This window comes from Esox lucius, chromosome 20, assembly GCF_011004845.1.
Source record: "Esox lucius isolate fEsoLuc1 chromosome 20, fEsoLuc1.pri, whole genome shotgun sequence".
Taxonomy (NCBI): domain Eukaryota; kingdom Metazoa; phylum Chordata; class Actinopteri; order Esociformes; family Esocidae; genus Esox; species Esox lucius.
Window position 1 is genome coordinate 17,783,103 of NC_047588.1, and position 23,739 is coordinate 17,806,841.

Here is a 23,739-nt window from a genome sequence, read left to right on the forward strand (position 1 = left end):
CTAGCAGGTTGTCTTCGTGTTTAACTCAATGTTACCCAACCTAAGCACCGCCCTTCCACCCACAAAAAGACCGGCACATTTGGAAGACCACATGGAGAGTGAAAGGCTCACTCCGCAGGGCGAGGGTGTTTAAAGACCGTGTAACTCCTTCAGTTAACGCCGATGGTGTTTTCTAATAAAGATATTATAGGACCAGACGTCTCCAATGCCACTCGCCTGAGTAATGTGCTCATGTTGAGCAGCGTGTCGTGCTTTGCGATATTTTGCCAGTGGACATTTTATATAGTCCAGCGGTGATCCTGAACATCTGAGCAAGAATACTGTATGCTGTGCGGTGCAGTTCGCAAGGTGTTAGCTCTCAAACTGTTGATGCATTTGTTGTGTTCCCTGCCAATTAAGCGTTCTTAAGATCAAGTATACTTTTAATGCGATCGCAAGTAATTAGCAAAAAATACGTGGTCTATTTTTAATATGCAATATACTGGGCCTAGGCTATAAAAATAATACTTTTTTTCCATAGGAATCCCGAAGGTGATTGGTGATATTGACCGTACGCATATCCCCATTAGAGCGCCCCTGCATGGCAGAACATGAGGGGGGTTATGTGAATAGGAAGTCATTTCACAGCATTCATGTTCAGGTATTAGATAATTTAATTCATATAGGTAGCGCTGCAACCTACTGTAGGTGTTCTATGGAGTAGATCTTAAATAATTAACACTGAGTAAATAATGGGTCAATTTCAGAGATGTAGCCCATGTAGGTCATAACTGTATTATCTTAATTGTTTTCACATGTTTAGATAGACTATTTTACTTGTCCTTACATCTCAATCATACTACAAATAAAAGAAGTCTGTAAGCCAAAATAGAGAACATAGGACAAGAACACTTACGAATTTGTGAAATACGCTGCCAACAAGCCTCCCTGGATTTGTTGGCCGGCACGGAGTTAGATTTAGCCGTTAACCTTTCATCTAACCGCTCATATCATTCTATATAAACGAGCATACTTCCAGGAAAGACGGAGCACGAGCCATTGTGCAAAAAAGTCAGCTTTTAGGCGAACGCGCACAAACTCCAGTAAGTTAACAGTCAACACATCTTAATCACCGTCGTAGTACCGTTCAACACCACTTTAGATAAATAGAGTTTGTCAACCCTGCATTTCCGTGATAACCCCGAGTTAAATCTTAGTAGGTTGAACACCCTTCGTAGTATCCCTCTGATCTATGTCATCTGCGAGTAGGGGGAAGCACTTCACCATGTGGAGATCTTTTTTCCATGTCTGGCCACCCTGAGTCATCACATAATGCGCAAACTAGAATAATCTCCCTGTCTACTCTCGTGCTTTTTCTGTTGAACTGCGCTGTAGCTGGACAGACAGTTTCGTGCCACAAACTCTGAATAACGTTTGGCTGCTTCAGGCGGCCTGCTACAAATCCAAGTACTTCCAAGCAGCGCTGAACACACTCACAGTAAGCAACCTGTTTTGAAGTAATTATGCGGGTGGTATGGTTATACCATGTCAACTTAGGTTTGTTGTAGCTTCCTAAGGTAGCTAGCTAAATTGGTTATGGCGCTTCTCCATTGACCAGCACGGTACAGGATGGCAAGCATGTATCTGACCCGTGCAGTGTTGCCTGCAAGGCAAGGTAATAGAGAAGTGCCAATCATAATGGAGACGTCCCAAATTTTTGTCACCTTTTTCACGCCTGGTGAGTTTGCACCCCTGCATCTCAGTCACCTCTTCACTGTTGACAATGAGACTGGTGGGTACTATTTAATGAAGCTGTCAGTTGAGGACCTGCAAGGCATTTGTTTCTCAAACTAGACACTAGTGTATTTGTCCTCTTGCTCAGTTGTGTACCAGGGCCTCACACTCCTCTTTCTATTCTAGTTAGAGCCAGTTTGCACTGTTCTGTGAAGGGAGTAGTACACATCTTCGCACAAGATCTTCAGTTTCTTGGAAGTTTCTCACATGGAATAGCTTTCATTTCTCAGAACAAGAATAGACTGATGAGTTTCAGAAGAAAGTTCTTTGTTTCTGGACATTTTGAACCTGTAATCAAACCCACAATTGCTCATTCTCCAGACACTCAACTAGTCTTAACACAGGCCAGCTTTATTGCTTCTTTAATCGGCACAACAGTTTTCAGCAGTGCTAACATATTTGCAAAAGGGTTTGTAATGATCAATTTGCCTTTTCAAAAGATAAAGTTTGATTAGTAAACACAATGTGCCATTAGAACACAGGGGTGGTGGTTAATGGTAATGGGCCTCTGTCCGCCTATGTAGATATTCCATAAAAAATAGAATCAGTTTCCAGCTACAATAGTAATTTCAAACATTAACAATGTCTACACTGTATTTCTGTATTAACATCAATTTGATGTCATTTTGATTGACAGAAAAATAGCTTTTCTTTTGAAAAACATGGAAATGTTGAAGTGAGCCCAAACTTTTGAAGGGTAATGTACATCTAACTCATGGGGGAGCTTTTAGGGGCAAACCGAAAAATAGGATCGGCAGGATTTTCATTTTTACATGTGCATACTTAGCAGCATGTGAAGGGTGCCTTATTGTTGGAAAAGAAACCAACTCCGAATGTATCTTTAGCTTTAGCAGTGTCAGTATTGAGTGAGAGTGAGCAGTCAAGCCAAATACCAATATATTTTCGGTATTGATATCCTCCAACTCTGTCCCATCCAGGGCAAGGATGTTTGGGGGCAAGCAAGTTGTGTAAGACTTTGAGGAGTAGTTGGAGTTCAGGGAAGGCATGTTGGATGTTTTTAAATCTATGGTGAAAGGTGGACTGCATAGTGTGTTAACTATCTGCATATAAGATCATTAATATTAACAGAGAATAGGCCAATAAAAGTAATCATCAAGTATAACTATACAATATGGATTTTATTTTTTGACTCATGAAAGCACATGCAAGCAAATGTATTTATATAGTTCATACATAGAAGCAATTCAGTGTGCTTTACAATGAAAATACAATTCTAAAAATGCAATAGAATAAAAAAACAGATTACAGTTCTCTAAACATCCTCCTGGGGGACTCCACCCCGGTATCTCAATCCTTGCACTCCAGTGCTTGGATGAATCCGTCAGTCCCTTTGTGAGATCATCTCTGCATCCATGTCTTACCCGGCTCTCTCCAGGGGGAAATTTATGCCATGTCTGTACATGCATTTAATATTCGTCCTCAATGAATTTACAGTTCCCAGAACTGTTTACTGCACCACCCTGGTATCTCAATCCTCGCGCTCCAGCTCTTGGATAAACTCGTCAGTCCTTTTGTGAGATAATACCCTACATTGATGGCTAAACAGCAGCACAATAACGTGCATTATCCATCATCAGCAGAGTGTTACATTTACACAGAGGTTATTCCTCTGATAGCACCAGAACTTGCATTACATAAAAATGATTTATTGGTAAAACATAAATTGAAATAAAAACATAGAATAAGAAAATAGAAATAGTATTAAAAACACTGCACTCTACTTGCTGACCCGAGTTCATGGATCTAAGAGCCCTGCTCAGTTTACACTCTTTAAACATATCAGAAATGTATTCAGGGCCTAAACCATTCTGTGATGTATAGACTAAAAGCACCACTTTAAAATATATTCCAGCCAGTGCAAATATTTAATAACTGGAGTGATGTTCTCTGTTCTCTTGGTCCTGGTTAACATTCACTAGCAGTAGCATTCTGAATGAGCTGCAGCTGTTTTACAGTCTTTTTGGGGAGTCTAGTTAAGAGGCCATTACAGTAGTCAACCCTACTAGAGATCTTGGTCTTTCTGGGACACCAAGCCCTAGATTCTGGCTATATTTTTAAGATGATAGAATGCTGTTTTGGTGACCGCTTTGATTTGACTCTGAGTCAGAACACCAAAATTACATACGGAGAGTTGTACCCAATTTTCCAGCCTGTCTAGAAGTGTCAAATGCAGCACTGAGATCTAATAGAACCAGAAATGTAATTTTTTTCGAATCAGTTTTCAGCCGTATATCATTTAAAACTTTTATCAGAGCCGTTTCTGTACTGTGGTGAGGTCAAAAGCCTGACTGAAATTTGTCTAAGAGACCGCTTGAGTTCTGAATTGAATGAAGACAACCTTCTCAATGATCTTGGCTATAAAAGGGAGATTTGATACAGGTCTATAGTTGTTCAATATAAATGCTTCTAGTGTTCTCTTTTTTAATAGAGGCTTAATGGCAGCTGTTTTTAGAGATGTTAGGAAAATGCCTGAGTGCGGAGAGCCATTAGCTATTTGCTGTAGAACCACATACATGCAGAATGTGTTTGTAAAAGTCATATTTTGAGAGTTTAAGATTTTGAGATTTAATGTCTCTGTGTGCATTTTCAACATTATACATTTAGTCTGTGTTCTTAACTCGGCTATATGCCTATGACTCTACACAAAGTAGTTACAAAAAAGTCTATGGTGTTTCGGCAGAAACGTGACAAATGTAATTAATAAGCAAGTGTTGTTTTTTTGGCAAGTAATAAGCAATAATAAGCAAACATTTTTTTTTGATGATCAGTTAATGTAATTGAAAAAATATAGGTTTTATTTGAATTGCTTTGAAAGTCTATATATGAACTATACAACTTTGGAGTAGTTACATCCATCTCCCTGCTTTTGAGAATAGCTTGTTAATGTACCTGAAAACTTCTAGAAATGGTAGTAAACTAACAATATAACTCACCAAACGGCATACACAGACTTCCCATGAGTTTGGTATTTCAGTGCATAGAAAAACAACTGAAATCACTAAATCTTACAACCTCACTTTGTTTACCTTTAATGCTTTTTACCATTCCTGTTTATAAGTCACATGCTTTTTATTCAAGAAAGATGCTATTATGTGGCCGGTGGAGATGTTTTGAAGTCACCCATGTGTTTCATCAGGGACATCTGCCTTTTCTTGGTTCAGTTGGTTGTCAATGTGTGCCACTGAGGAAGGATACTGTGACAATCAGCTGGCTTTCTGGGAACTTCCATACAGAAGTCGATTCATGTCAAGTTAAACTCCTCAACAACTAAAGATGATATTTGGCTTGAAATTGGGAAAAAAGTGTGAGCATATCATCTGATCTTTGCCCCAAGGCAGACTCAATTTTGCTCCATAAACTAAAAACTGGCATTTTACACAGCGTCCCAACTGTTCTGGAAACAGGGTTGTTAAACCTTCACAGTAGAACTTCTTCAGGTCAAGTGAAATAGTCAATGTATGTGAATGAAACCACTGAGGAACATTAATCTGGAAATACCCGGCGATTAGTTACCCTGAAACTTTCCTGACATCATCAGACGTCATTCTTTAATGTCTCATAAGTGAGACATGAAAATTAACCACATTTATTGGCTGTGGGTTGGGATAGGTGGGCGTGGTAGCTGTTGTAGGCCATGTTTATCCAATGTATTAGCCTATTAGTGTGAAGGTTATGTAGTAAGTTATAACATGATTAACAATGGGAATTGAAGACCTCTCATGGCTTAGAAACCCTCGCAAGCCACTGGGCTATTTTCCCTCTAAAGAATTTAGTCACAGGAACTTGAGACAATCCTGTCCCTGTAAGGCTATTTCGTGTTTTCTTGTGTTTCCATGAATGGCTTGAAAATCAAATCAGTTATGCATTTTTAATCGATTTACTGACTGTTGCGGGTCAATTTCCTAACAATAAAAGCATTTACTGCAACATTACGTTGATAGAAAACTATTAGAAGGGTAATGAGTAGGTCTATAGGACAGAATTAAGGCAGAGAAATCTTTTAGTCCATTATTTTAGTGGATATTCTCAGTAATTATACATTGCTTAAATATAAAACATATAAGCCAAAGGTATATAACATTAGTAACGGATCTACTCATCTTTCAATTTGTTATGTTCTAAGTGCTGAGCGCAATAATCGGATTCGTATTTTGGTTTACCTGCACATACTTTGCAAATTGCAGAGGAAAGTAAATATTGCGCACACTTCAGCCGCGCATTTATTTCGATCTCAACCGCTCTGGAAGTTCGTAAGGAGAGCATTAAATATTCTGTCAGCCACCATTTATTAAAACTTTCGGGAAGTTTTCTCAACACAGAAGCTGCAAATTGCTGAGGTAAGAATTTTATATGATCCTTTTTGCGTCAATTTATTTTTGCTTAATTTATGAATCTGGCCAGGCCAAAGACATACAGACTGGTTTATCAAACTTGAGGCAGTTGATTGAGTCATGAGGCTACGATAAGAGGAATTCGGATGGAATCTCTGCTTGATTATTCATTATTCTTTGTTAAATTTCTAGATCACACTTTTAACAGAGTCAACGAGCAACATTATATGCATGATGGGTAACTGTGCAACATTCATCTTTTGCTACCATTTACATTAAGCTGTTTACATACCTATACTGTATACACTTTAATAAATACGTTGGATGACAGAAATTGTAGCAAATAAACAAAACTTTTGTTGCACTCATACCTAGATGGGGCATGCATAACATTTTGTGCAGTTAAGCTGTAGATGTGACCCAGGTGTATGCTGCTTGGCAATTGTAGCGTTACATTGGAAATTATTGTACTTCTGTTGTGCAAAAATTCAGTGGTGCTGTACAGAGGCATACACCCTTCAAAACATACACTACCGTTTGAAAGTTTTTTTGGGTCACTTAGAAATGTCCTTTTTTGAAAGAAAAGTGTGTCTGTTCTTGTTCATAGAACTTAAGGCTATTTGTGTGAGAAATGGTCAAGAAACTGAAGCTCTTGTACAACGTTGTGTACTACTCCCTTCACAGAATAGCTCAAACTGGCTCTAATTAGAATAGAAAGAGGAGTGTGAGGCCCTGGTGCACAACTGAGCAAGAGGACAAATACATTAAGAGTGTCTAGTTTGAGAAACAGATTCCTCACATCCTGAACTGGCAGCTTCATTAACTAGTACCAGTCTCAATGTCAACAGTGAAAAGGCGACTCGGAGATGCAGGCCTTCTAGTCAGAGTTGTAAAGAAAAAGCCATATCTCAGACTGTCCAATAAAACAAACAAAAGATTAAGATGGGCAAAATAACACAAACACTGGACAGAGGAAGATTATATAAAAAAAGGCCAGCATCCTGGAGTCTTCTCTTCACTGTTGACGTTGACACTGGTGTTTTGCAGGTACTTAATCAGCACAACAGTTCTCAGCTGTGCTAAAAATTGCAAAAGGGTTTGCAATGATCACATAGCCTTTTAAAATGATAAAGTTGGAGTTTGTGTTCCATCGTTGTGTTGTCTTTGCTGATGAATAAATTAGCATTTCTTTCGAAAGCAAGGACATTTCTAAGTGACGCCAAACCTTTCAACTGTAATGTATTTAATGGGCCTACCCTGTTGGAGACAGAGACATACAATTAAAAGCCTTTTTCCTGCAAATATAATTGATTTATTCATGAAGCTTGGAGAAAATTATGCTGTTTTAAATGTTACTGCTTATTTTCTGCACTTGTAGAAATGTTGCCATAGGGTAGAGCTTTGTGTTCTGTTTTGTAACAAATGTAATGCAAATCTTTTTTACCGTAGCACAAAGCAATACTAATTAACAGCAAATGTCAAGCAATTCAAAAAAAATGGGCCATGACCTATAACATTTAGATTTCATATGTGTGAGAATAACAAACAAATCAATGGGCCCGGCATGTCAGGGCATCTCCTGGGCATCTCCTGGGCATCTCCTGGGCATCTCCTGGGCATGTCAGGGCATCTCCTGGGCATCTCCTGGGCATGTCAGGGCATCTCCTGGGCATCTCCTGGGCATCTCCTGGGCATGTCAGGGCATCTCCTGGGCCTACAGTGTTTCCAGTGTGCCAGTCTGTATCCTGCCATGATTAAGCCCACTAAATGTTAATATGGTTGGCTGAACACATGTAACAAGTGAAAAACCGATGAATCATGACAACATTTTGAAATTGCTCTGGGTGTTTTCTTGTAGTTAATCTCAGTAGTATGGTCCCAGGTGGGCAAAGGCCAGCCCCATTTACACTAATTGTCTTTATTTTTCAAATGTAAATACCATTGTGTCAGCACTACTGCTTGTCACATAGGTAGTCAATATACCACTAGGCCAGGAGTTGGTTAACTTTTTGACCTAAGGGTCATATCAGGTTTTTGAATTTCAACGGTGGGCTGCATTTATAAAAAAAGTTTAGGTCCATTATCATTTCTACATGCTTTCCATGCTTCATCACCAATGTTTCATCACCGCTACACTTGCTGAGCAGATTGTTTCCTATCTAGGACCCTCTCTGTTTACTGTCATCCTACTTAGCTGTGGTAAGGTCATTGTGCATTAGAAGGATAATTAGATCTGCATGCTAGGAGCATAGAGCGGAACCAAATAATGTGGCACCATGGCAGCTGACACCAATGTGGCACCATGGCAGCTGACACCAATGTGGCACCATGGCAGCTGACACCAATGTGGCACCATGGCAGCTGACACCAATGTGGCACCATGGCAGCTGACACCAATGTGGCACCATGGCAGCTGACACCAATGTGGCACCATGGCAGCTGACACCAATGTGGCACCATGGCAGCTGACACCAATGTGGCACCATGGCAGCTGACACCAATGTGGCACCGAGGTGCTTGCTGGATGTTTTAGTCAGGTAATCAGGTTACCTACAACCTCTCATCATTGTGTTTCACAGGATTGGTGTGATTGGTGAAAATGTCGTACAGAAATACTTATTACATTGAGGTGAGTACTGGAAAACATCTTTTGAAAAAAATAACCAGGAGTTAAAGCTGGAAGTGAACTGCCTTCTGGGCTTTCCCCTCTCCAGACCAACGCTGTCCGACGGGTGGCCCATCTGCCACTCTTCGACTCCGCCCTGAGGTCTGTTGTTTCAGTGTATACCGAGATAAAAGGTCGTTACCCGCTCCTGGCTGTGGTGGGTGGTGTGGCCGAGATCGGGGTGCGGAGTGTGTCCCAGGCCGCCATCCTGCGTGCCGCCCCCATCCTCCTGAGCCTGGAGCCCCAGAGTGAGTCTAAGGAATCCTAACTCATGGGTCCTGTTTATGAAGGTCTTTTCAGTTGTTAAACTGCCCGTTTGTCTTTTGGCTCTCGTTTTTCTCCATCGCTTCCTTCCCCGTCATTGCAGTGGAAGTGGTCAATGATTATGCTTGCCTGGGATTGGACCAGCTGGAGAAGACCTTTCCTGTTTTGCACCAGTCTACGGAGGAGGTGAGGGTCTCTTCTCGCTCTGTCTGCTCTGATGTTGAGGCATTGCCGGGGATTAAGTGAAAGGTGTCTGCTGGTGATCAGTAATCAGGCTGGAGGGATTCTATTAACAATATCCTAGAATTGCTTTGACATCTTATGTCCCCTTTCTAAACTCTCACTCTCATTATTAACACTCCCACCTTTAGCTTCCTCTATACATATTATCTACCACGTATTTCATGATCTCTTTCAGGTAATGGGCCATCTGAAGGATGCCTTTTTCCTGACCCTGGATGACGTGCAGGTGCGTGTGAATGACGAGCTGGACGGGATGCAGGAGCGCTTGGGCAGGCTGACCAACACCACCTGGTACTACCTGCTGGCTCTGCAGGAGTCACAGCTGGGTCAGATGGCCACCACGGGCCTGGACAACGTGCTGACATTCTCAGAGGAGGCCATGGAGAAGTACTTGCCTCTGCCACCTTCACTGCGTGAGTTTGGGTGGAGGGGTGTTAGTGGTTGGTGTTGCCAGACGAGAGGAAGATTTTTTGACAAATGGTGGTTTGGGAGGTTATCTCTCTGTCGAAGTGTATCCATGAATGCGTTTTTATTCTAAAGTATAGTTACAGTGCTCTTGCAGTACACCACAGGTGTAGTGATAATTTATCTAGTCTATACCACAAGAGGGCGGTAATGCTCTTCGAGTGTAAGTGAAAAACTGACACAACCAGAAAAGGAACTTGGCAAACCTAGTTCGGCCTAGTGATGGCCATACGAGGCTTCATTACCGTTCTTCTAGCAGCAGGATATTATGCTAGCAGTGCTAACTGCTATCATTGGAATATATAAGGCAATATAGGTAGCATCAATCTAGTCTGTACATTGTATGTGTAATGTCCGTTCCAATATTGTTAGTTCTGTTTTACAGACTAGATTGTTAACTATATTGCGTTATACATTTTAATGATGGCTTTTATTGTGATAAAGAAAATATTGACAGTTTGGTCAGAAACATGCACACCAGCAGCCCACTGGAGGTCATTTTGTAGGGCTCTGGCAGTGCTCCTCCTGTTCCTCCTCGCACAAAGGAGCAGATACAGGTCCTGCTGCTGGGTTGATGCCCCTTCTACAGCCCTGTCCAGCTCTCCTCATGTAACGGTATCTCCTCCATGCTCTTGGGACTGTATTGGACAGTCTGTGCAACCTGAATGGGCTGCAGGTACCGTCTCATGCTACCAGTAGTGACAAGGACACTAGCAAACTGCAAAACTAGAGAAGTCAGGAAGGAGAGCAATTGTCTGTGGCCACCAGAAGCAAACCATTCCCTTTTTGGGGTTGTCTTGCTGTTGCCTCTACAGTGCACCTTTTGTTACTTTCATTTGCACCAAAACAGGTGACACTGATTCACAATCGTTAATGGTTCCTAACTGGACAGATGGATATCCCTGAAGTTTAACTGACTTGGTGTTATACTGTGATAATTATGTGTTCCTTTATTAAGAGGAGTGTATATTGTCCACATTGCTTTGAAGCTTTTCGCCCTCCTTGATATAAAACATTATATAAACATAAAACTCTATTTTGAAAAACATTCTTTAGTTTTTTATATAACCAGAACAATTATAGGGGAACAATAAGATTACAGAACCCATAAAAATGCAGTTTAATGTATATCCTGCTCTGTGTAAAACACAATAAACCAACATGAAAACCGAAAATAAACCAACATGAAAATCGAAATAACCTCAAAATTGACTGTAAATACAACCAACCACTAGTAATCACTGTATATGACACTATATGGCTGTATCCAGTCTGCTTTGAACAACTGTTACAGGGGCACATTTTGGCCACAAAGTCAAGTCTACATCTGTCTGTTCAGAGGAGAGTAGCTGCTGCTTCTCCTAACGTTAACGGGGATCCTAACCTAAACCTGAACTCCCATCTCCTTGGACTGGCCTCTGTCTCCCTAGGCCTTGAGTGGGAGAGGAGGTTTCGACAGTATGAGGATGAAGATGGGGATGATGAGCCCAGGTTGTGGACGCGGTTCCGCGGCCTCCTGCTCTGCCTGAGCCTGCAACTGTACCACCGCCTGCTGAAGCTGAGAGACAGGCTGGAGTGGGCCATGGCCATGTTACAGGACGCTGCCGACAGGGTGAGAAAAGCCTAGAAGCTTCCCTGTGTCTGTCTTCTAGCCTGTCAGAGCGGTCCTCTAGCCCACCACTCTCCACTTCTCCACCTTTTCACTCAACTGAACCACACATCCTGACCCCACCCTCGTCTCTCACTATCCCTTTGTTTTCACACCTCTTGCATTTCCAACTTCTGGTCACAATGATGTACACCCCTGACAAAATCAGGTCAAAAATCGAGACATTTAGGTTGGCAGTTGAAATAGGCTAACCCTCATAATACTATTGTACAACATATACAATATAACTGTTAGGAAATCAATATTAGCCTCATTGGTTCTGCATTGACTTGAATAACGTGCGCATCTAGTTGAAAACAGTCAGCATATGAGATCATGTGTTAAGCACATGTACCCAAAGGAAGGCAGTCACTTTCCTAGGTTCCAACCAGCACAGCCTTCAGTCCCATGTGTCAGCCAGCTCAAGCATGAAATAAATGTAAGCAAAAATGAAAAGTACAGAAAGCATAACAAGCCCAAAACCAAGCTCGCAGAATCATTTCTGTCTCTGCTTTGACGAGCACTGGACGTGCTTGTCAAGCTGTCCTAGCAGACCTTACCAGTGGGTAAATAAAGTAGAGCATGTTCAGGCAGCCCCTCGGCTGTTCATTGTTGACCTCCCGTCTAAACAGTTGATTGTAGGAGCCTTGGGAGGCTCTCTAATCACCACAACATCCTCTTCTGTGTCTCTGTCTCCCTTGATTTGGTTTAGGGTAGTTAGAAGCAGGCTACGTGACTGTAGACATGGCCAGTGCTCTCTGTGAAGGCTCCGGGGCACTCCTTGCCTTTCCTGTCCACATGGGCCAAGGGCTAGGGCTCAGAGGGATCATCACTCAGGCACGTTGCTCTGGGCATGGAGCACATCCATTAAAATGTACCAGACTCGTGGGCCACATTCGACTATGTCTACTGGACATAGTATTTATACACTACCACTCAAAGATTTGGGGTCACTTAGAAATCTCCTGGTTTTTGAAAGAAAAGCAAATTTTTTGACCCTTAAAAAAAAATCTAATTGATCAGAAATACACTGCAGACATTGTTAATGTTGTTAATGACTATTGAAGCTGTAAAGTCAGATTTTTTATGGAATATCTACATTGGCGTACAGAGACCCATTATCAGCAACCACCACTCCTTTGTTCCAATGGCACATTGTGTTTGCTAATACAAGTTTATCGTTTTAAAAGGCAATGTGATCATTAGAAAACCATTTTGCAATTATGTTAGCCCAGCTGAAAACTGTTGTGCTGATTAAAGAAGCAATAAAACTGGCCTTCTTTAGGGTTTAACAGCATCAAGACAACGGCATCACTGCTATCAAAGTAAAATATCAAAGGCACAGTGAGAATGGTCCCTGTGGGATGGCCTACGTGAGATTCTGAGCCCACCACTGCCCCTACAGCACACCCTAAGACAGCGAGACAGAGAGATAAGGAGGAATGAGACGGGGTAAAACTGGTGGTTAACAGATAAAACCTAGACAGTGAACAGACCTGTTAAAGGGGCACTGTGTAGAATTCTGCCTTTAAGCAATAACACAACTTGTCTCCCAATTGTCTTCTCTTAACAAACAAGACCAGTGTAGTACTAGTTAGTCCTGGGTGGTTTATGGAGGGAAGGATAGCACCGACGAGAAAGTTTAAATGCGAGATATGTCAGTCAGATTTTGTAGAAGAATTTGAGTATGTGTCCTGTCCTCTCACAAAAATGCCTGGTTTGTTTTTACACTACATGATCAGAAGGGTATAGCCCGCCCTAGGCTGACCTAAATTCCACGTGACTGCTTTGGTAAACAAGATAAGCTGCCAGGCATTTTAATGGCCAAATTAATCTGAGTAATATGATATGACAAATCTTATAATACGGACAGATAAAGAATGTGACAAATTCAACAATGGCTATATTCAAGGATGACCTCTTGGTAGTTAATGGATATTGGTTATTCTTCATGGATTAATTTAAAAAATATATTTATCGAAGTACACAACTTTTTCCCAGGATTATATATTCAGATGACTCAGGCAGGGGTTCATCATATTCCTTTTGACCTGAATATCTCTCCCTGCCAGTGACAAGTATAGTAATAGCATGACGCTGCCTACACAATACTTTAAAATGCAGAGGATCAACAATATTGCATTCCCTCCACATCACCGGCCTGTATGACCAAGAGAAAATAACCAAGCCTGTTTTAGAAAAATATCCACTCAAAATAATTAATTCTAAGGCTGTCAGATAATATTGCGAACCCACCTCAGGGATGTGTCGAAGTTGTAGAGATTAGAAACTTGGTGGGGTTTGATCTTGACCATGTGATTGTGGGGCAACACAATATGCCTAAGTTAAAATACCTATCAGAAACTCTCAGCAGAAAGATTATTGATGGCTCCAAATACATCCAACTTATTCAAAGTGCATAATTCCATTGTCCGACAGGTCATTTATAAATGGAGAAATTTCCAGACCACTTCTAATCTTTATAGGAAAGGTCATCCTTCTAGATTCAGACCAAAAATTGCCTGAATGATGCTTATAGAAATTTGTAAGAACCCCAGGGTAACATCAAGGGATCTACAGGCCTCTCTTGCCACAATTAATGTAGAACTACATTAGTCAACTGTCAGAAAGAGACTGCAAAAATGTGGCCAACATGGGAGGTCTCGAAGGATAAAGCCTCTACTTTTAAATAATATCAAGAAATGACTGTGTAAATACCAAAACTGCTGGAACAATGTGTTCAGATGAACAGATGAGTCAAAATTGGAGTTGTTGGGACATATTGCCAGATGCCAAACATGGCAAAAAATGTAACACTGCCTTTGAACAGAAGAACTTCATACCAACTGTAAAGTATGGAGGAGGTGGCATTATAGTCTGGGGTTGCTTTGCAGCCTCAAGGCCTGTCCATCTTGTCATCCTTTAGTCAACCATCAATTCCATATCATACCAGATAATTATTGAGGAGAATGTGAGGCCATCTGTCAAAAGCTGAAGCTGAACTGAACATGGATCTTGCAACAGAACAATGATCCGCAGCACACAAGCAAAGCTACAATAGAATGTCTCAAAAAGAAGAATTGGAGGATTTTGGAATGGCAAAGCCTTTCTGAATTTTGTGCGGGGGACTTGAAGTGGGTCATGCATGCAAAAAAGCCCTCAATCATGACATTGTTGAATTAGTACTATAAGGAAGAGTTGGCCAAAATTCCTGAGATGAGTTAATGAGGGAGATGGAAGAATGTCTGCAGATATGATCAGGAGAAGGGAGGAAGGAAATTGGCCTATGCAACCAGACATCTCTACTGCCTAGATTTATGGAGAGTGGGAAAAAGCAATAAATGCATAGACAAATCAGAAAAGGTATATTAATTCAAATGCTGGTCCAAATAATAATTTCCAGGTAATTGCTATTGCTTCTGCTATAAACATTTTCGGCATTTGTTTGACTGCTTATTGAATCATCAGGTGGGGCTGACCAGGCTGCTGGAGGTGGTGGGCTCCATGCTCCAGAGGCTGCAGCTGCTCTATATGTCCCAGGTGTTCCGTCTGAAGGCCTTAAGCAGGCTGGCCCTTGACCAGCTTAAGACCAAGGCTCAGGTCCTGGCCGAACTGGGGCCTGTGAAGCAGGTGTTGGGTCTGCCTGCTCAGGTGCAGCAGGTGGTGGCTGACCTACAGGAGCTGGGCAAGATCCTGTTTCAGCTGCTGGTCAACAGCACTCCGCTCTACAACATGGTGAGCAATATAGGGCATTAACAGTGCATTCGGAAAGTATTCAGATTAGGGCTGTCACAATATCAGATTTTCACTACATGATTATCGTGGCCAAAATAATTCACTGCACGATATTATCATGGTATCTATAGAAAGTTAAAGTAAAGAAATGCTAACAGTCAAACTCATCTTCAACTTTGTTTTTTAGTTTTTTCTCTTTACTGGCAAATTAATTACATTCAAAATCAGAGTGTGTGGAGGTGGAGAGTCTAACCATTTACAAATAAAAAATAAATGTGTACAAAAAGAACAATTACACTTAATGGATAGTGAAAAGGCAACAAGATTAACTAATAAAGAAAAGATCCACAAAGCTTATCACCGAGAGGAATTTTGGGATATATACAAAACATTTTCACCTAGTGAATAGGCTACGAAAAGGCGTTAATTCAAACACTAGTGTATAGGTCCAGACTCGTAGTTTAAGCACATGCATCGTTTGTCTATGAATAAGGTATCGAAAAACCAAAAGGAGTTTTTGGAAAAATACAATGTTGTTTTATCTTTGGCGCCCCTGATCATAGTCTCCATCATAGCCCACTGCTCCTTAGTAACCACAGTCGGTTACAAACACTCCCTGACCCTCAAATCCATTAAGTAACACCGTCATAAAATGTGTCCCATTTCTGGAATCAGCAAGTGCTCCCATCTGGATTCAGGTCTGGGGAACATGAGGACCAGTCATTGGCATCAATGCCTTTGTCATCCAGGAATTGCCTACACACTCTGGCCACCTGAGGCCGGGCATTGTCCTGTACCAGGAAGAACCCAGGACCCACTGAAGCAGCGTAAGATATGATGATGGGTCTAAAGATTTCATCCCGATACCTAACAGCAGTCAGGGTACTGTTGGCAGTTTGGTCAAAAACATGCACACAAGTAGCCTGCTGGAGGTCATTTTGTAGGGCTCCGGCAGTGCTCCTCCTGTTCCTCGTCACACAAAGGAGCAGAACCTGGTCCTGCTGCTGGGTTGATGCCCTTCTACGGCCCTGTCCAACTCTCATTGTGTAACGGCCCGTCTCCTGGTATCTCCTTCATGCTCTAGAGACTGTACTGGGAGACATAGAAAACCTTCTTGTGACGGCACGTATGGATGAGCCAATCCTGGAGGAGTTGGACTACCTGTGCAAATTGAATTGGCTGCAGGTACGGCCTCATGGTACCAGTAGTGACAAGAACACTAGCAAAACACAAAACTGGAGAAGAATCAGTCAGGAAGGAAAACGAGAGAGGTGGTCTGTGGCCACCAACTGCATACCCATTCCCTTTTTTGGGATTGTCTTCCTGTTGCCTGTCACAATCGCTTATGCTTCCTAACTAGACAGATTGATATCCCTGAAGTTTTACTGACTTGATATTGTACTGTGATGATTACTTGTTCACTTAATTTCTTTGAGCATTGTACTTTCTGAATCCACAGTATATTCTCCACAGTCTTAATCCCATGTGTACTCCCACCATTTTCACTCTCTGTCTTTTCTGTGTCTCAGATCCAGCAGCCCAGTGATCAGGAAGTGGAGGAGTTTATCACTCAGCAAGAATCCATGTCCTCTGACTCCATCTGCCATAACTCTGCCAACAGCCCCTTCCTAAAGGCCATGGACGGCCGCCCGCACAGGCGCAAGAGCTCATATGCCCAGGAGCCCGACAACCAGCCTCCCTTTCAACAGGGCAGCGAGACGCAGGAAGACCAGCCTGCTTATGTGGAGTTTGACATCACTGTGAGTCATCCTGACCAAAACTCAACTGAGGGTAGTGAACCTAACTTAGAAACCACTGAACACCAGTGCCCTGACCAAGACTCACATGAGGCTGGTGAATACAAGGTGGAGACTGCTGAGGAGCTGAACCCCAACCAAGACCTAGGTGAGGATGGAGAACCAAACGTGGAGAGCGTTGAAGAAGTGAACCCTGACCAAGATGTAGGTGAGGCTGATGAACACAAAGCAGAGAGTGTTGAAGACCTGAACTTTGACCAAGACTCTGATGAGGCTGTTGAACACAAGTTGGAGGCTGTTAAAGATCCCAGTCCTGACCAAGACTTAGGTGAGGCTAGTAAACATAAGGATGAGACTGTTAGTGACCTGAGCCCTGACCAAGACTCAGAGGAGGCTGGTGAAGAGAAGATGGGGAATGTTGAAGACCTGAGCTGTGACCAGGAATCAGATAAAACCTTTGAACACAGGTTTGAGCCCGTTGAAGACCTTAGCCATGACCAAGACTCAAAGGAGGCTACTGAACACAACATTGAGACTGTTGAACTCCTGAGCTGTGATCAAGAGTCTGATGAAGCTGGTGAACACAAGGTGGAGACTGTTGAAGACCTGAGCCATGACCAAGAGTCAGATGAGGCTGGTGAACAACAGGTGGAGACCGTTCAAGACCTAAGCCATGACCAAAAGTCAGATGAGGCTAGTGAACAACAGGTGGAGACCGTTGAAGGCATGAGCCACGACCAAGAGTCAGGTGAGGTTAGTGAACAACAGGTGGAGACCGTTGAAGGCATGAGACATGACCAAGAGTCAGATGAGGTTGGAGAACACAAGGTGGAGACTGTTCAAGACATAAGCCATGACCAAAAGTCAGATGAGGCTGGTGAACACAAGGTGGAGTCCGTTGAAGACCTGAGCCCTAACCGAGAGTCAGGTGAGGCTAGCAAACAAAATGCGGAGACCATTGAAGTCCTGAGCCGTGACCAAGAGTCAGATGAAGCTGGTAAAAACAAGATAGAGACTGTTCAAGACCTGAGCCCTGACCAGGAGTCAGATGAAGCAGGTGAACACAAGGTTGAGTCCGTTGAAGGCCTGAGCAATTACCAGGAGTTAGATGAGGCTAGCGAACCAAATGTGGAGACTGCTAAAGTCCTGAGCCATGACCAAGAGTCAGATGAAACTGTTGAACACAAGATAGAGACCATTGATGACATGAGCAATGACCAAGAGTCAGATGAGGCTGGTGAACAAGAGGTGGAAACTGTTGAAGGCCTGAGCCATGACCAAGATTCTGATGAGGCTAGTGAACACAAGGTGGAGACAACTGAGTATTACTTAGATGCAGACAGAAGAGATGAAAGCCCACCCAGGCGCAAGAGCCCGTCTTCCCACTCCCACAGAAGTTCATCCAGTGCTGGCAACCCTGACCAGTCTCCCTCTCGCCAGGGAAGCCTGACTCCTGACAACCTGCCTCTCTCTCACCTGGATCTCCCTTCTACCAGCAGCATGCATCGCCACTCTGCTGCTGATGTCCTCCCAGGCTCCATACTACAGTACCATGGCTCAGATTCTGAGCAGCCCTCAGATGGAACTGTTCTACCTACGTTGGAGATCACAGAAAACCACACAGACTCCAGAGATGAGAGCCAATCCAGACGCTTGAGTCTGCCTGTTCGCTCCCGCAGGGGCTCATCCAGTAGTAATAACCTGTCTAACAGCCGCCGGGGCAGCCAAGTAAAGAACAACCAGCCTCTCTCTGTTGAGTTTGACAACCTGGATGTCCCTTCTACCAGTCCTCAGCGCCGCCGCTCCTCAGCTGAAAATATCCTTCTTAACCCTGTCCAGCACCTGACTTCTGAGCCGTCCTCAGACGATACTGTTATACCTGAAGTGAAGAACACAGAGACCCCAGATGCAATAGATGAGACCCCACCCAGACGCAAGAGTCTTTCCACACAGTCCCGTAGGCGCTCATCCAGTGCAGACTATCCCCCAGCCCCGGAGCCAACCCCAGTCAACTCTACCAATGGCAGCCGTGGCAACCAAATGCATGACGCCCTGGAGATCGACACCCAGGCCCTCCCCTCTACCAGCGTTGAGCATCGCCACCCCTCAATTGTCGATGTCCTCCTAGACCCCATTCTACAGTAACCGAACCAAGAGCATTCAAAACAAGCCGAAATGAAAGAGACTGAAACACCAGTAGCAGAGACCATGAAGCAATAAGACACCAATGTCCTAGAAATAGACCACCTTCGCAGGCCCAAGTGCAACACACCTCAACTGATATTTGCTGTCAGGCTAATCAGAGTTGGTCTCAGTTAAACAATACACATACCGTTGATAGAGGGGGGCTGATATTGAAGCAGTTGCTTTGAGTCTGTGATAGGGCAATGGCAATGTAATATGTTGATCTATAATAATATAAGATTATGATTAATATTCAAACGTAAAGATTCAGACACTACTTAAATTACTTTCAACTCTAAATGTACACCTTTAGCATGCTTAATGTCCATAGAATTGTATGACATTATAGATCTTGTGTGCTCCATATTTACAGTTAATTACTCTGTAGCTGATGTTTTATTCTGTTTTTTTGGTCTCTTTAACCTCAAACATTAAGAAGTGAGAAACAAAGCTTGGTGGTAAAATCAAGAATGACAGGACCTAAATGTTGATGATTGAGGAAAATGTGGGGATAGAGCTCAGAATTATAATTGAATTGACAGCAGAATTATATTTGCCTTTATCTTTATTACAATATCATAACATTTAATGTAATATAACATATAATTAGGACATTTTAGATGGCCTATAAAATTCTTAAACACAATTTTGTCTGTATTTGAATAAAGGTGAAATGTATTGTGGTAATGAACAATTAATTAAAATAGTATGATCTTCAGTGTTCATCAATATACGCTTTCCCCAGATAGTCTGTCCGGTTTTATTAATTGCATTAAGGAGAGCAATAGAACATTTAACTTCCCCCAGAATGTATTACACAGGAATGTGAAATTGCCTCAAACAACCCACCCATGTCTGCACAGCACAGAACATACAGACGTAACTCGTTTGCTATAACGTGTTCATTTTCAGGAGTTGGTTGCTGATTTGCAGTGCTTTACATGCCTTCACCATGTTACAAACGCATAGTGTATATTGTCAGAAAAAATATATTTCCTAACAACAGGCAATGGTAAAGGCCTTTCAGCAGATCAACAGTGTTGTCGGCGCCTGCTACTCCGGTTTTCTGCTCACGCTCCGCATTGAAACGTCCATGTAGCGAAAGATGCCAGTTCATCTATACCTACTTTCAAAAAAGTAGACATGTAATGACCCCCTCCATCTGTTCCAGGCTACAAACTCTAGAGAGAATGTATTCTCCCTAAAAAAAAGTTTTTATGGACAGCAACTGACTCACAACTGCCATTTAGCATCTTTATCACTTGCGCCTCAAAACTACATTAGACAACCGCCTACCTGTGTTCTGACTTCAAAACCCATTGCGCACCACATCAATGAGCCTATTCTGCGCCTGAGAGTTTTCGATCATTCTACGCGTTTCTTCCCAAATACAGCTGACATACTTCTCACTATACTTTTAATACCCGCCGCACCTTTCCGCAGAGCTCTCGATTCTTTGATAAGGTCCATCAGTTCATGGAACACCAGCAGAACGCCGTGGTAAGTTTCAGCTGCAGATATCTCGAAAAATCCACAGTCTTCTGAGAGGGCAAGGAGCCGGCCCTCCTCACTTGAGACTGATCTTTGGTGTTGCAAATCGCGTTTGTTTCCAACGATGATGATGGGCGCTGTTGCAGACATCTTCCTACTGGCATGACGAATAAGATGCACTTGCTGCCGCACGACCTCAAAGCTGGAGCGGTCGCAGATGCTGTACACCAGTATCACACCATCTGCCCATTGAAGCTGTTTCTCACTTATCGTTTCGGTTGTCTCACAGTCCTAAAAAAACACACAAAACAAAGTACTGTATGATTAGTTAAAATGACAAGCATTTGGCATGATATATGATGAAAGACATTGGTAATCCAGGGTTGTTTACCTGTGGGTAAAGTGAGTCCCATATGTTGAAGGATATTTCCCTACCGTCAATTTTGTCAATATGACTGTAAATGGATTCTGGGGGAAAACATCAATATTAATTAAAATGTCTAACCGTTTCTACATTATGCATTCTATTTACGGACGCTCTTGCTATGCTTACCTATGTCACCATACTCGCCAATAAATCTTCTGGTAAGAAATCGGACCGTGAGCGCTAGAAGGTACAAAACATGTTTAAAGACAATTTAATCAAAATGTATTTGAATGGCTGGTTTCAATGTATTTATGATATAGACACATCATTCATAATAACTCCTTAATTATGTTCAGTCTCTTGAAAAATTTGGAAATATAGGTTTGCAAAACATAAAGACAAGAACACATTCCTACCTGATTTTCCAACATTCTCAGCCCCAAGTAATAAGACATTAGCGTCCACTTTGTGCTGATTTCCTTCCATTGTCCTACTGCAGTTGTGCGAGCTTGATTTGGCCTGAACAACCATTTAGACTAGAACCTGCGATACAACGACCTTTCTATTCCTGTTTTCATTTAGGGTACTGTACAGACTAAATATATAAGCACAACTTGGTAAGCGAGGAAGGATAGGCGGAGCTATCTATAAACCAATCAGAAGGCATGTCGGAGTAACAGACCTGTACTGTGTCAGCTTTGATTAGGAAGACTGTATTAACTTCAGTTCACAGCACAGTTAGTGATCTTGACGAGTGGTTTTCTTCTGGTTAATGAAATGACTAGGTTAGGTTGGATTTAATCTTATTTAATCTATTTTCCAAAGACCAATGAAGAAAAAAAATCCAGAGGTGGGGGACTCGAGTCACATGAGTCAATTTTCAGGACTTGTGACTTGCATGATTAAAGTATGAAAATGACTTGACTTGAGAACAAGTTATTTGAGACTTGACTTGAAGTGGAAGACTCGACAATGACTTGAACTTATAATAAACAAACAGCAATACAATTATTTTATATGTTGTGACATCAGCACCACTAATCAGCGTATGTGCCTTTAACGCTGCACAATTCAAACCGCGCCAAACATGGCAGACAGTAACGTTAGTCGAGCTCCACAAATAGTATCGTTTGGATACAAGGACTTTGAACTGGACCGTGTGAATAAAAAAAGTGACACATTTCATTCGTCATTTTAAGAACCACAAGGAAAGGTAAGAAAGTAATCTCTTTATATTCAGTTTCACTAAGATCTATAACGATTAAGTTACTAATGTAATTAATTAATCTTTTGTTTGACATAATTTGGCCTTGGTTGCATATTATGTTGTTTTTTTCTTGTTAGAAATATGACCATTTTCATTACGGAATACGTCTGGTAAATAGATGTAAGGGAATTTGACTATAACAGTGGTATAGCCTGAATTTTAATGTTGATGGGCATCTTAAAATGAGCGGGCATGTATATTATTACACGTAGGCTATAATGTCTGTATTAAATGTGCGCATTTTCAAGTGTTTGTGGACTGCGCGTGGAAACTAAAAAGCATTGTGCTTACACCATAACAGTTAACTTCACTGCAAAAAAGGCTAACATGGAGGCGCCGATGTGATTACTAGCACCTAAACATTTTTTTTTTTACTCATACAGACAAGAATAATTACAGCGTAATTACATATTAGGCAGTTTTTCAGTCACAATAATTAGTTTATAAGGTTGTTATTATTAGTCCTTATTACATGGATTGTCTAAATTCCAGTGCAGAATGCGTGTTATTTCTTGATAACAGACCGTTGCTATGGACGCAGCAGGATTCTAACCAGAGACGGAACGGACTATTTTCTTTAGAGGAAGCAATACAATCATTTTTAAATCAATAAATTCCTTTTGAAATCAATATTTTGTGTCAAATTATTGATTTATTTGGTAGGTAGCCATGTATTAAGCAGGATAAGGTATAGCGAGGCGGTTGTTATAGCGAATACAACTCCTTCAGGCTGATTCAAGATCCCTCCGCTTCGTCCCCCCAAAAAATTGTACCGCGGAGGAGAAAAATATTTGATTTTGAAATCGAGCTTCGCACCGATCGCACGTCAGAAACAGAGGACAGTGTGTGTGTGTTCATCTCTTTAGTACTGTGACTTGACTTGAAACTTATAAGGACTAGACTTGACTTGCTTAGGGTGAACCCTTGACTTGCTTGATTTATCTGAACTGTGACTTGAGACTTGACTCTAGACTTGATGGTTAAGACTTGAGACTTGCTTGGACTTGACCATGTGTGACTTGTCCCCATCTCTGAAAAAAATCGCTAACCAAATCACTCCATAAACCTTTAATTTCACTATAGGTGATATCAGTAAAATCCTGAGGCAGACCATCTGTGAAAGATTGGACCCAGGGCTTCCTAGCAGAACATTGCCCAGAGCATCACACTCCCTCCAGCAGCTTGTCATGTTCCCACAGTTCATCCTGGTGCCATCACATCACTACTTGGTCATCCACGTGATGTAAAAGAATGCAGAACTCATGGGACCAGACTAGGGGTATAGAATTGGGGGGGTGGGGGTTTGGGAACATGACCTCCCCAGCATTAGACAGGTTAATCCGTAAAAGAGTGACTGGGATGCGTAGCCCAGTCACCTCATTAGTGTCCCCTCAGGCGCCACCTGGTGGGGTTCCTCTTCCACACAGGCAACACCAAGACCCCTGGTTCCTACTGTATGATATTCATACACTGAATCTCTCCTCTATGCCAACGTTAGTAAGTTTGAAACACAGGCATGTATAGATAT

At 42.1% G+C, this 23,739-nt stretch overlaps 2 protein-coding genes across 4 annotated transcripts; one reads left to right on the forward strand and one right to left on the reverse strand.

Moving 5' to 3' along the window:
* The first annotated feature begins 964 nt into the window (after positions 1 to 964).
* plin6 (perilipin 6) lies at positions 965 to 19,764 on the forward strand. Of its 3 annotated transcripts, none has more exons than XM_020040743.3 (8): positions 965 to 1,082; positions 8,705 to 8,754; positions 8,840 to 9,038; positions 9,158 to 9,240; positions 9,473 to 9,710; positions 11,193 to 11,374; positions 14,879 to 15,145; positions 16,675 to 19,764. In XM_020040743.3, exons 2-8 carry the CDS (start codon positions 8,725 to 8,727, stop codon positions 19,045 to 19,047), a joined length of 3,372 nt encoding a protein of 1,123 aa, XP_019896302.2. In that variant the 5' UTR covers positions 965 to 1,082; positions 8,705 to 8,724; the 3' UTR covers positions 19,048 to 19,764. The 3 variants fall into 3 exon arrangements, with proteins under 3 accessions (XP_019896302.2, XP_010899549.2, XP_019896303.2); XM_010901247.4 differs by lacking the exon at positions 965 to 1,082 and adding an exon at positions 5,840 to 6,131; XM_020040744.3 differs by lacking the exon at positions 965 to 1,082 and adding an exon at positions 8,298 to 8,324.
* Positions 19,666 to 21,779, reverse strand: zgc:171704 (RERG_RasL11_like domain-containing protein). The gene is made up of 4 exons (XM_010901246.4): positions 21,361 to 21,779; positions 21,131 to 21,184; positions 20,969 to 21,045; positions 19,666 to 20,868 (listed from the first exon to the last, which is right to left on the reverse strand). Exons 1-4 carry the CDS (start codon positions 21,473 to 21,475, stop codon positions 20,452 to 20,454), a joined length of 663 nt encoding a protein of 220 aa, XP_010899548.1. The 5' UTR covers positions 21,476 to 21,779; the 3' UTR covers positions 19,666 to 20,451.
* Between the last annotated feature and the right edge of the window lie 1,960 nt (positions 21,780 to 23,739).